Raw genomic sequence first — 14,460 nt, 5'->3', positions numbered from 1 at the left:
GAAACTTTAAAATTGGGAAGTGCTGATATCTCACATTACTAATTTCTAAATCATAGGAAGAAGAGTGTGGAGAGGTTCTAAATATAGATAAGTCCCATTTAGGGAAGAGGTCCCCCTTGCTGATGTGTCAAAATATTGCAGATTCTAAACTAAGACCTGATCCTCAAATGTGTTTATTTGTCCTAAAATAACCTGTCCACAAATATAAAACTATTGGTAATAAATTATTATTTTCCCACTGTGGGACTTTCTGATGTGAAAATATGTTCTATGAAAATAAAGTTTAAAAAACAAAAATGCTGGCTTAAAAAAAAAAAGAAACCAGAAGAGCAAACTAATCTCAAGCAAGGAGAAAAAAGGAAATATATTAGATGAAAACTGAAAATAAAAAATAGAAAAGCAAGAGAGAAAAATCAGTGAAACCAAATATTGGTTCTTTGATAAGACCAACAAAATTGAAAAAGCTTGAACTAGATTAACCAAGAAAAAAAGAAAGAATACAAATTTCCAAAATAAGTAGTAAAAAAGAGGATGTCATTACTGACTCAAAAACAAACAAAAAGATTATAAGGGAATACTATGAATAACTGTGTGCCAACAAATTAGATAATTTAGATGAAATGGACAAATTCCTAGAAAGACACAAACTACCAAAACTGATCCAAGAAGAAATCGACCTATAATACGTAAAGAAACTTATTTGTAATTTAAAATCTTGGTATAAGAAAAAGCTCAGGCCAGATGTCTTCACTCATGAATTCTATCAAACATAAAAATAAAAGAAATAATATCAATTCTTCACAAACTCTTCTAGAAAACAGAATAGGAGGGAACACTTCCCAATGCATTCTATGTGGCCAGCATTCTCTGATACCAAAGCCAGACATGATGAGAAAACTATGGGATATAGGTACAATCACCCTCAACAAAAAATATTAAGAAACCAAATTCAGGAATAGAGAAAAAGAATTACAGACCACGACCAAATTGGATGTAGATCTGGAATGCAAGGTTGATTTAACATTTGAAAATCAGTTAATACAATGACAAAAGGATAAACGACAAAAAACACATGACCATCTAAATAGATGCAGAAAAAGTATTTGACAAAATCCGATACCACTCATGATAAACACTCTCAGTGAACTAGGACTATAAGGTACCTTCCTTCATCTAAAGAAGTGTATCTACAAAAAGCCCACAGCTAGCATCATACTTCATGGTGAAAAACTGTATGCTTTTCCCGTGAGATCAAGAGCAAGACAAGGATACCCATTCTTGCCACTTCTATTCAGCATTGTTTGGAAGTTCTAGCCAGTCCAACGATGAAAAAAAGGAAGTCTAGATGGAACAAGAAGACGTAAAACTATATTCATAGACGGCATGATCCAGTATGTAGAAAATACTAAGGAATCCACACCAGGGGGCTTCCCTGGTGGTGCAGTGGTTGAGAGTCCCCCTGCCGATGCAGGGGACACGGGTTCGTGCCCCGGTCTAGGAAGATCCCACATGCCGTGGAGCGGCTGGGCCCGTGAGCCATGGCCGCTGAGCCTGGGTGTCTGGAGCCTGTGCTCTGCAACGGGAGAGGCCATAACAGTGAGAGGCCCACATACCGCAAAAAAAAAAAAAAAAAAAGAATCCACACCAAAAACAAAACAAAAACAAAAAACAAAACTAATTAATATGTTTAGCAAGTTGGAGAACCCAAGATTAGAATAACAAAAAACTATTGTACTTCTATATACTAGTAATGAACAATCTGAAAATAAAATTAAGAAAACATTTCTATTTACAATAGCATTGAGAGAATAAAATGCTTAGAAATAAATTTAACAAAAAATGTGCAAGACTTGTATATCAAAAACCAAAAAATGTTGCTGAGAGAAATTATAGAAGATCTAAATAGATATTCTGTGTTCATGGATTAGAGGGCACAATACTGTCAAGATGTCAATTTTTCCCAAATTGATCAATAGATTCAGTGTAATCCTCTCAAATTCCAGGAGGCCTTTTTGAAAAAATTGATAAGCTGATTTAAAAATTTATGTGGAGGGCTTCCCTGGTGGCGCAGTGGTTGAGAGTCTGCCTGCCGATGCAGGGGACACGGGTTCGTGCCCCAGTCTGGGAAGATCCCACATGCCGCGGAGCTGCTAGGCCCGTGAGCCATGGCCACTGAGCCTGCGCATCTGGAGCCTGTGCTCTGCAACGGGAGAGGCCACAACCGTGAGAGGCCCGTGTACCGCAGGGAAAAAAAAAAAATGTATGTGGAAATATATACAAAGACTCAGAAGAGCCAAACAATTTTCAAAAAGAAGAACAACTGAGCTATTTGTAATGAGGTGGATAGACCTAGAGTCTGTCATACAGAGTGAAGTAAGTCAGAAAGAGAAAGACAAATACCATATGCTAACACATATATATGGAATTTAAGAAAAAAAAAAATGTCATGAAGAACCTAGGGGTAAGACAGGAATAAAGACACAAACCTACTAGAGAATGGACTTGAGGATATGGGGAGGAGGAAGGGTGAGCTGTGACAAAGCGAGAGAGAGGCATGGACATATATACACTACCGAACATAAGGTAGATAGCTAGTGGGAAGCAGCCGCATAGCACAGGGAGATCAGCTCAGTGCTTTGTGACCGCCTGGAGCGGTGGGATAGGGAGGATGGGAGGGAGGGAGACGCAAGAGGGAAGTGATATGGGAACATATGTAATATGTATAACTGATTCAATTTGTTATAAAGCAGAAACTAACACACCATTGTAAAGCAATTATACTCCAATAAAGATGTAAAAAAAAGAACAAAGTTAAAGGAGTTGTTACACTTTCTGATTTCAAAACTTACTAAAATCTGTAATACTCAAGACAGTGTAGTACTAGTGTAAGGAAAGACATATAGATCAATGAAACAGAATTTAGAGAAAAACCCGATTTTGGAAAATACACCAAGGAAAAGGTAGTCTTTTAACAGGGACTACAGGGAAAAGGTAGTCTTAACAAATGATACAGCAAGGTGGATATCCACATGCAAAAAAGATGAGTTTAGATCCTAATGTCACACCACATTCAAATACTAAATCAAAATGGAGAATAGCCCTAAATGTGAGAGCAAAAACTATTCAATTTTTAGGGAAAAAAAGTAAGAGGAAATTTTCATGACCTTTGGTAATTTAGTGGAGAAAGGAAAATCTTTTCAAAAAACAGTGCTGCAACATTTGGATATCCATATGCAAAAAAGTGAACTTAGATCCATATTTCACTTCATATACAAAAATTAACTCAAAATATAGATATAAAATCTAAGAATATAAAACTTATAGAACAAAACATATAAGAAAATCTTTGTGGCCTTAGGTTAGGCAAAGATTTCTTAGACACAACATGAAAAGTACAGTCCATGAAAGAACAAATTGATAAGTTGAACTTTATTAAAACTTATGCTCCTCAAAATACATTGTTAAGAGAATGAGGAGATAAGCCACAAACTGGTAGAAAATTTGCAAAGCATGCATCTGATAAATTACTTGTATTTGTAATATATAAAGAACTCTCCAAACTAAATAAGAAAACAAATAACGCAATGAAAATTTGGCAAGATTTGACATACACCTCACTAAGGAAAATTGATCAATCTATATCTCTCTATCATCTATCTATCTATTGATCAATCTACATCTATTTGTTGATCGAGTGATTTATCTACCTATGGCAAGCAAGGATATGAAAAGATGCTCAACATCATTATTCAGTAAGGAAACGCAGATTAAAACTACAATGAGATATCTACTAGATATCTTTTAGAATGGCTAAAATTTAAAAGATTGACCGTATCAAGTGTTGGTGACAGTGTAGGTGAACTGGAAGTCTCATATGCTGCTGGTTAAAAAGTTAAACATACACCTCCCATATGATCCAGCCATTCTACTCCTAGGTGTTTTGCTTAAAGGAATACACACACCATACAAAGACCTATACACAAATGATCATAGATCTTTGTTTGTAAAAGCCACAAGTTATAAACAACCCAAATGTCCATCAGCTGCTGAATGGATAAACCAACAGTAATGTATTCATACAATAGAATACTACTAAGTAATAAAAGGGGATGAACTACTGATATATGCAATAACATGTATGAATGTAAAAAATAATTATACTGGCTGGAAGCAGCAAGAGAGAGTAAATACTGTTTAATACTATTTTTATGAAATTCTAGAAAATGAAAACTAATCTGTAGTGACACAAAGAAGATCAGTGGTTGCTTGGAGATAGGAATGAAGGGGAGGGAGATTACAAAGGGGTGGGAAGAAACTACTGGGTGTGATGGGTATATTCACTATCTTGATTGTGGTGATAATTTCCCATTTGTATATATTTCAAAACTTGTCGAATTGTACACCTAAGTATGCGTGGTTTATTGTACGTCAATTATACCTCAAAATTATTTTAAAATTAAGCTTGTATTTTGTATATCTTTTTGCTTTTTTACTTTTCTATTAATTCCTTTATATTTTATTAGTCCATGATGAAATGAAAATTTTTAAAATTTATCTTTCATCACATAGAGCTTGAGACCACTATTCTAAGGATTTGCACTGTTGGAAAGAAGGTCACTTTAAGAAGCATAATAGATTATGGTAAATTAAGAGTGTGTGTTGAAATGTCTTGAATACTCATTAAAATAAGAGAAAAGTAGTATGTAGCTTCAAAACTAACATAGGGCTAAGATGGAATGGAAAAAAAAGCACCCAATCCAAAGGAAGGCAAGAAAGAAGAGAAAAAACAATTACAGATCACAAATAGCACAAAAGAAGGTAGATATAAGGGCACTGGTGTCAGTGATGACATTAAATGTAATAGACTAAATGGTCTAATCAAAAGATTAAAGTGTTAGATGATATTGAAAATTATATGTTTACAAAGTACAAATAGCACACATAAGATCTAGGAAATTTGCAAGTAAAAGAATGGAAGAAGTTATATTGTGCAACCACTAACCAAAAAAAAAAGCTGATATAGCTATACTAATATTCGGGGGGAAAACTTCAAATTTTTTTAAATAAAATTGATCAATTCATAAGGATGAAAGGATAATGTTACCAACAAGAGATACAATTAGAAATTTGTATGCTCCCATTATGAGACTTCAAAATAGTAAAATAGCTTATTTTTTAAAAAGAAGGGCAAAAATGGATAAAACTGCAAGGAGAAATAGAAAAATCCACAATCAGTGGGAGGTATTAAAACAACTCTCTATCAAATTAATAGAACAAGAAGAAAACTAAGTCAAGATACAAAAGATCTGAATAATAAATTAACCAATTTGACATCACAGACCTATATAGAATACTGTATTCAACAATTGCCAGTTGTGGGACTTTCCTGGTGGTCCAGTGGGTAAGACTCTGCATTCCCAATGCAGGGGGCCCAGGTTTGATCCCTGGTCAGGGAACTAGATCCCACACGCATGCCGCAACTAAGAAGTCTGAGTGCCACAACTAAGAAGCCTGCATGCCGCAACTAAGAGCCTGCATGCCGCAACGAAGATCCCATGTGCCGCAACCTGAATAAATAAATAAATAAAAAACAATTACCAGTTGCATATTCTTTCAAGCACATGTGCAATAAAAACAAAACGAAACAAAAAAACTGACCACATCATGGGCCATGAAGCCAGCCTCAACCAACTTCAAAGAGTTGGAATATTCCCCAAAATGTTTTCTGACCACAATAAAATAAGCTAGAAATCTATAACAATCCATAACCAGAATACCCCCTAATGTTTGGAAATTAAGCAACATGCTTAATAACTCTTAGGTAAAAGAGGAAGTCACAATGGAAGCTAGAAACTAGTTGGAATGAAATGACAAAAAATGTATGAAATATCAAAATTTGTGGGGTGCAGCTACAGCTGTATAGATGGAAATTTACAGCCATAAATGCATGGAGTTTTAAAAAAGAAAGGTGGAAAATCAGTGATCTAAGTGTTCACCTAAAGAAACTAGAAGAATCTTATTTGAACCAAGGCACTTGTTGCTTCGGTGCCCCATGGGGCACTCACACACTGTCTCTGTGTAACTTTTATGTGTATTTGAGGTTAGTCCCTGAGGGAGCCCCCAAAGATGAAGCAACAACAGTGTGGGGTCATGAGGTTCGGGGGGAACTGGCTACACAGCCTCTAAATGGGAGTGTACTGTGTTCTCCTGGGCTAAGAATTCACAGTGGAGTATAAACCCCTGGGTATGACCATGGCATGGCTGCTCTGTGCATGCAAATCAGGGACTCACACGGTGCCCAGAGGAGGGAGTGGTGGCCAAATCCTCAGTAATGACATCATTTGGCTCCTCCTAACCATGTATCAACATTCTTCAGGAAGCATGGATTGGGCCTTCCTTACTACTTCCTCTACAACCCAGGGCCTGTTTTCTAAAATAACCTTGCTGGGTTATCCAGTTATTAGTTACCTTTGCCAGGTATTTAGTCTCAGCCAGTTTCTGCTCACCCAAGGCTCTTTCTCTCCACTGCTAACACACACATTCACACATACCCATTCCGAATTCCTCTTCCCCGTTGTAAATAACTAACTGTACTATAAAAAGAGTCAAGGGGCTTCCCTAGTGGCGCAGTGGTTAAGAGTCTGCCTGCCAATGCAGGGGACATGGGTTCGAGCCCTGATCCGGGAAGATCCCACATGCTGTGGGGCAACTAAGCCCGTGCGCCACAACTGCTGAGCCTGTGCTCTATAGCCTGAGAGCCGCAACCACTGAGCCCACATGCTGCAACTACTGAGCCCGTGCACCTATAGCCTGTGCTCCGCCACAAGAGAAGCCACCGCAATGAGAAGCCCGTGCACCGCAACAAAGTGTAGCCCCCACTCTCCACAACTAGAGAAAGCCCTCGCGCAACAACGAAGACGGAATGCTACCAAAGATAAATAAATAAATATTTTTTTAAAAAGGAGTCAAAACAAATTATAGCAAAGAACAAGGATAAATCCTGTGTATTCCTAAGCCACGTATAACCCTGTACAAACTAATAAGATTTCTGATTGTTCCCTCTCCCCGGCACTGTGTACACATTGCCTGATTCCTACTTGGTCAGGGTAGCAGAAGAAATCACCTCTTCTGTCCTTCAACCTCCCTCCTCCCCAATACCTGCTAATATCAGAGGGCCAGAGAGCATGCACCTGTCTTTAAAAGTAGAATACTGATTGTAAGTAGGGTTACCAAATGTAGCAAATAAAATTTCAAGATTCTCGGTTAAATGTGAGTTTCAGAGAAACAAAAAATAACTTTTAGTATAAGTGTGTTCCATTTTCATACTCAAAAGTTATTCACTGTTTTTCTGAATTTAAAATTTACCTCAACACCTAGTATTTTTTTTCTGGAAACCCTAATTATAAGAGAGAAGGGATTGCAGTCAGGGAGGAGGAGGTGTCTCCTCCTTGAACTAAGGTTGACTTGGGAGCCTTTGGCTAAGTCGTGTTGCCTGGAGAACTGACTCCATGGGGAGCTGGGAGAGAGGTCGGTCCTTCCGGGCACCTCTCGCCCCTCATGGGATCCTGACTTGTGCAGCCTTGGCTCACTGCCTACTGGTGTCCCTCCACATCTCTTGGCTTTGTGAGGGAAGCATATTCTTCTGTCTGCCCAAGTTTAGGCTGGGAATGGGGGACAAGTGTAGTCAAGGTAACAAACAAACACAGGCATGATGTGCAAAAACACAGACATTTTGACTTTAATAAGTTATAAAACCAAGGAGCCAAATTTTACTATACAGAAAAACAAACGTACTGATTGCTGTCATCAGTAAGATAAAATGTTGTGATGTGAGTTCAGCACCAAAATGACCCATGTGGCAGCTGCCTGTCAGACAGGAGTACATAGTCGTAATGCTTCATCTGATAAAGACTTTGCTATTGAGCACCATTTATAATATACTCCAGACAAACAAACAAACAACTTTAAAGTACACATGAAAGGCTTATACGTGAAATTCCATGGGTTTTCCAAAAGGAGTAGATCAGAGAGCCAGGACCCAAAACTCCAGCACTAGTCTTACCACGAACATGAAGTGACTCTTGGGCCCCTCAGCTGACTTTGCAGAGCAGTGGACAAAGAGGACCTCTGAGTCTCAACCTGGTGTTGGGAAACCTTGGCTCAAAGACATCCTCTGCCTTCCCCAGCCTGCAGAAGCCTCTCAGCCAGCTCTGGAAGCTCCGGACTGTTGCTAATCCAGCTCTCCACCTGTCTCAAGCTCAGTGGAAATTTGCAGTGTCTCAGAGCGGGTGAACACTGCCCTCATACAGAGAGACTTCTGAGGACCATCTAGTCTAGAGAACTTTGTGGATATATGGCCCAAGGCACTGAGTATGGCATATGGGGCCGTGGCCGCCTGGCCTACAGTTCCCAGAGGGCATCTTTCTTCCTGCAGCAGAAGAGAGATCCCCCTGGGTGTGTCCCACCTGGGGCCCCTCCCTAAAGTCTTCCAGCCCCCAAGACACACAGCCCTGCTCTGCTGTGATCTGAGAAGGGAGTGTTCCCATTCTGTGGCCCCCAAGCTGGGTAAACTGAGTAATACTCTGGCTAGGGTTAGTGCGGAGCTTCCTCAACATTCTAGGATGGACCCAAGCAAGCACTGCCCAGTCCTTCAGCCCGTGAGTAGCACCAGCTGCCATGGGTTCAACCAACGAGGGAAAGCCATGGATACATTTCCTAATGATAAAGAGATGAGGGTGCAGAAGTGCTTCACACTACATCTTGTTAAAGAAGTGATACTATGAGACAATTCAGAAAGGTTTCTCCAGTTTGGTTCTTAGGAGCCAGCAAGCTCCTTGGAGACACTGGGACATGTATGAGCAAGTGTGGAACATGGTGGCAGAGGGGAGAGAGGTAGGCTACGCTGGGGAGATGGGGAGGCTAGTTTTCAACCATTTCGAAGGTTAAGCATCATCCCAGATGTCCCTTCACTGTTTTTTACCCCCTTCCTCTGTCCCTTGGACCACTTGCAGAGGTTCACACACACACACATGCACAGGTTCCGATAAAGGTTTTTAGCACCTATCCCGAGCCCAGTATTCTCATCCACAGAATGGGGAATGAAATAAGAAAGAGTTCTCTAAGATCTATGACTGGTGAGAATACAAAGGCTTTAGAACTTTCCTGGACGTGAAAAGCTTAAGAATTACATGGCAGGCTAGGCCCAGCTAAGGAGCTAATGTGCTTGGGTCTTGTCATTTTGGGAAGTTTAAGCTGCATGTTCACACACACAAAAAAGTGAGCCTTGCCCACTCATTGGACTTTCCAGCAGAGTGCATGCCTCCTTCATCCTTCCAATGCACTTGGGGAAGGGGAGAGCCTCTCTGGGGAGCCCCGGGTCTGAGGCCAGGCTGGCCAGAGGCGACAAGCAAGGCCAGGGTTAGTGAAGAAAACAGAGGCCTGGGAGAGCCTGGGAGTGCCAGCTGGCCACCACACTCATCTTCATCACCTGCCTCACCACCTCGAAGACTGGAGTTCATGGCCTCCACTTCACAGCACCCATCTTAGTGACTGGTCACTTAGTAAATAAATCATCGTTTCTCCCAAGAGTCCCATGGGGCTTGTGTCTCAGTCTGCAGATTGGCAGGAAATGTCCTGCGTCTCCAGCAGGGTTGTCACCACAAGGAAAAGAAGATTCCCAATCACTTGCTCAGAAACTTGGGGCAAACGTTTTCTCTCTCCGAGTTATCCCTCCTGCCTTCCCTCATCAATGGGGGTTGTAGAACCTCTATATTCCTCTCCAACCCACACTCCACCTCAGTACAGGACATATATATATATATATATATATTTTTTTTCTTTTTACATTATTCTCCCTCTTTGTTTTCCCCAAACCTTTTGGAATCAGGAATCTGACTTCATCTCCACAACACAGGAGTTGCCATCCCATGGAATATCTCTATAAGCAAGAAAAAAAAATGCTATTGATGCTATCTTTTATTAGAACTTTCCGAGCATCTCTTTCTTCCTCATCTCATCAATGAGCTCTTGGATTCTTTGGTTCCTGGTCTTTTCGTATGGGCTCGGTCGTCGAGGGATTAGGTTGGGTGGCTGGACTTCATCCTCCAGGCCCTGGATTTTGTAGGGCACATCCACAGCGTTGGTTTCCGGATGGTCCTCGGTGGCACTGGTGCTGGAAGTATTGAGAGGCACCTCCAGGGGTGTGCCTGGCGGAGGCTGCACCTCCATGACTAGAGTGGGCACTGGGAGGGTGGGCATGAGCTCTTCAATGTCATTGTGCTTCCCAGAGGGTGGTTCTGCCCTGTCGTCCACATTGGTGAGGTTGTCTTGCAGGTTACAGGATTTGCAGCACAGCTTATTGTAGCCTGGGATGGAGCAATAGCGAGACAAGACTTCCATCCTACAGAACATTGACTTGTCACCTTGGCAGCGGCCCTCTGAAAGAGAAAAGTGGGACAAATAACCAAAGGACAGATAAGGGGGACCTTGTTCCCCCACAGGAAGCAGTTTTCTGGAGGAGGCATTTGAAAGAGCCCAGAGACAGCACAGAGGCAAGCGAGCTCACACAGAAAGCCTGTGTGGTTTTGATATCCGGCAGCCCTTGGGCAGGGTGGATCCGGGGACCCCACCCTTGAGTGCTGCCACACAAGCTGTGAGCAATGCTCCCCTCCTCCAAGCAGGCCCTGACTGAGTGCAAATTTTTCAGTATCTCTCAAAGTCTGAGACAGAAATGAGGCCTGTCTATTCTCAGGGAGTGATTCCAAGCTCATCTTAAAGAATGGGACTTTATCAGATGTTCACATTTGATATCCCAGTGGTAACCCCAATGACATTCGTTGGCACAGTTTGACTCTACAGTAATCTTTAAGCAGTAACTATAACAAAATTAAACCTAAAAGAACCAATTCCTAGCATGCAAAAGAGCACATCCCGGAGCCTTGGCTGTGGCCTCGCCATACTCTTCCACATTTTGTTCCCGTCCTCACCCAAACTCTCCAGATGATCTTTGTTTCTGAAAAGGGACTAAATAGAAATCAAAAATCATGCAGACTTATCTGGGATTTCTTCCACTTGCCTCAACTTACTTGAGAGCCTTATGTCCTGCCACCGCTCCATCCACCACATGGCCCTGCCACATTGAGCTTCTGGACATTTTCCAAAGTGCTCCAGAACTTGGTGCCTTCACATAGACTAATTCTTCTGCCCAGCACATCCTCCCCTTTCTTTCCCACCCAAGATCTGGTCATCCATGGTCTGTCTTGTATGGAGAGCCCTGACTCTCTGCAGAAGCCATCGTTGTCTCTCTCTTTCCCTCTTTCCTCATGGCTGTCTTCTCCCTGGCCTGGCTCCAACCCTGGCTGCAGCTGTCTTCTTCCTGAATTTTTACCCCCTTCCCTTTCCCTTAACACCTAATTTCACACACAACACAAAAATTGAGATGATTTACAAAAATTCATTCAACATAAAAGAATAAGTCATTTAACAGTATAACGGGGGATATTTGGTCCATTATAAATTCCTGATCACTGACTTCAATGGGCCCAACCCTCCAGCTATGTTCCCTGCTCAGTCACTCTCTATTCTTCATAATGGGCGTTTCAAACTTTTCCCACATAAACCTCTGCTGTGCCCTCCTTTCCCCTCAGTCTCCCAGGTGAACTCATCTCCTATTTAAAGGAAGGAAAGAGGGGAGGTGTGAAGGAAGGAGGGAGGGAAGGGGCAGCCACTGATGGGGACCACATCTGACATGGTTACTCTGTGCATTAACACAGGGCACGTTCTACATCTGCATGTGAAGCTATGCTAGCTCACTGAAATATCTCACAGTAACAGACAGGCAGGCCCTCTCCCATTCAGGGCCTGTGGTTCTGACATCTGCCATCTGCATGGCCAGTGCTCCAGCTTATAATTTTCCCTTACAGGCTGGCAACCTACTTAGTTGGACACCAACCTCAAACTCCCGGAGCTTCAAACACTTGGACACAGCAGGCTACTAGATACCTCTCAACTCCTGTTGTCCCAAAAGTGGATTCCACATGTCTGGCCCAAGCCCATGGCCTTCACTGGCACCACCCATCTCAGAGAATGGCCCTTCATGTGCACAAGCCAGACCCCGGGCATCCCCTGTGCGGTCATCTCCAGGTCTGTCAGTATTTCCCCTGATGCTCTCAGATGTGTCCACGCTCCCCTCTCTCCTGCCTCCACAGTGCCAAGCTACCTTGCCTCTTGGCTGCAACACGGTAAGAGCTTCCTTTCTGCCTGCCTGTCTCCATTCTTCCTCCTTCTTATCTAGCTATCCTGCTGCAAGCAGAATGATGTTCTTCAGCCGGAGATGTGACCTTGTCACTGTCCAGACTGAAGCCCTTGTATTGCTCCTCCATTGTTTTCAGGGCGAGGACCCGTCCCTTTCACCTCTCCAGTCTCATTCAGGCCTTGATTGCCTTGCTCTGCAGTGTGCTCTCTGTGGCCACAGGGCCTTTGCACATACTGTGCCTCCCCTCTTCCTCTTATCCCTGAGGCTCAGCTGAAACACATCTTCCTCAGGCAAGCATCCCTTGACTTCCCTTGCAGGTTAAATCCCCCAGTATGTGGTCTTATGGTGCCATGGGTCTCCCTTTCCCAGCATTCCCTCCCAGCTACCAAGTCCACATTTAGTTGTTGGATAAGGTAACTAATGCCTGACTTTTTCATTATCTTGAAGCTCCAAAAGGCAGAGCCCCGAGCTCTATCTGGATGCACCTTTATACCAGAGCCTAGAACAGTGAATTGAAGAATGCATAAAGGTGAAAAAAACCAATGTGAATAATTAAGCAAGTCCAAAACGAGGAAATCATGGATTTTAGAATGTCAATGCTGCAGGGAAGAAGAATACACAGAGGCACGTATCATTAGAGAGGGACCCAACCTGGACTCTGAGCTTCTAAGTGGCCAAAATAAGGAGGAAACATGACTAGGTGCAGGACCCAGGGTATGAAGAGATAAGGACAGATAGGCTGTTTAGGAAAAGCCCTGGTCTTCCTAACCTTGAGATGGAGAAATAGGCCCACATGTGGAGGGGAAAGGCAGATGGCCTTGTGCTGAGGGTCGATTCCAGAAATCAGACTAAAAGATGCTGAGATGTGGCTTTCAGGGTTTTAAAACCTTGGATAAAATTTTACACAGATATCCAATATCTGAGACAGATGAAACCAGAACAGTCCTGTTTGAAGCTGGGCGGGTCATGCTCAGAGCCCCTGCTCCCTTCTCCCCTCCTGGTCCCTCCCCCCTCCCTGGCAGTCACTGGGGTAAGCAAGTGGAAACCACCATGACAGCCCTCAAGGAGACACAGGGGGGCTTTGGTAATACTAGGTGCAGCATCTCCCCCAGGCTTTGGCCATCAGCTGGGGCGGGGAGGCCAGAGGCATAGGCCTCAACAAGGATGCAGCCAGGCCTAGCTGTGCTGCTGGGACTGGGGTCACCCCTGCCATACAGACACCCTCTCCTGTCACCTGTGCCTCTGCCTTCACACAAATAACAAGCATCTCCCTCACTTGTCTTTCACCAGGCTGGGATCCGAGAAGCGGGTGTCACATCAGTCTAGGGTAAGGGTCTGCCAACCACTCTTGTGGGCCAAGTCAGTCCCTCCACCTGGTTTTGTAATCAAAGTTTTATTGGAGCAGCCCTGTTGGTGGCCTGCCCGCAGCTCTAGGCAAGGTTCCCTCAGCAGGTATTTCTCCTGATCTGTCTGGGCAAGGAGACTTAGTGGATGCAGTTCATCAGACACAGTTGTCTTGGTCTCCTGTCTCTTGAGCTGGGAGTCTTTCAATGATCAGAGCTCTGGGCAGGCTGACCCCAGCCACAGCTACTGTGACCCCCACCCGAAGGCTGGCATCTGGAACCCGGCCCTGTGCCCTGATGCCCATCTCCATGGCTCTGGGTGGTCATCCTTTCTCATGACCTCCCTCCTCCCTGGAACAGGACCCCTTCGTGGGAAAGGGAGGGAGAGATGCCCCCTGGCAGGACATGGCCCAGGCCCCAGATTAGGAGGTCCCTGGTTGGACCCTGACCTGCTGTGTGGTCCCTGTCAGCAAGGGGAGTGGACACACAGGCCCCGTGGCTCCTGAGGGTAGGCCTTGGGAGACAAGGCAGGCACAGCTGAGCGCACCCGTGTGTGAATGTTGCAGGCCAGGCACTCAGACCTTCGGCTGCCTTGCCCTTCTCCCAACCCAGACTCTCCTAAGACAGACCTGTTCCTTCCCTGAACAGGTAACCCAAGGCTGACAGCTGTGCCCGGAGCCAGGGTAGTGGCCTGATGGTGGCTCAGGGCATGGTGACCTGGACACTGTCTCAGCTACTAACCCCATATTCCCACTCCACGGGCTGGGATCCCAAAGATGGGGAGAAGCTCACATGGGGCCCTTTTCCCAACTGTGAGAACTTATCCGCAAGGAGACAGCCAAGGTGTTCCTGCAAGGTGCTTGT

At 43.6% G+C, this 14,460-nt stretch overlaps 1 protein-coding gene across 1 annotated transcript in view; it reads right to left on the bottom strand.

The window, feature by feature from the left end:
- Positions 1–9,978: 9,978 nt before the first annotated feature.
- Positions 9,979–14,460, bottom strand: part of ADAMTS2 (ADAM metallopeptidase with thrombospondin type 1 motif 2) — a 242,715-nt gene continuing 238,233 nt past the window's right edge. The window contains exon 22 of the mRNA XM_065873613.1: positions 9,979–10,436. Within this exon, the coding sequence (XP_065729685.1) occupies positions 9,979–10,436 (458 nt within the window). The remainder of the gene's footprint in view (positions 10,437–14,460) is intronic.

This window comes from Phocoena phocoena, chromosome 3 (genome assembly GCF_963924675.1).
Source record: "Phocoena phocoena chromosome 3, mPhoPho1.1, whole genome shotgun sequence".
Lineage (NCBI taxonomy): Eukaryota > Metazoa > Chordata > Mammalia > Artiodactyla > Phocoenidae > Phocoena > Phocoena phocoena.
This window is presented reverse-complemented; position numbering and strand designations above follow the sequence as displayed.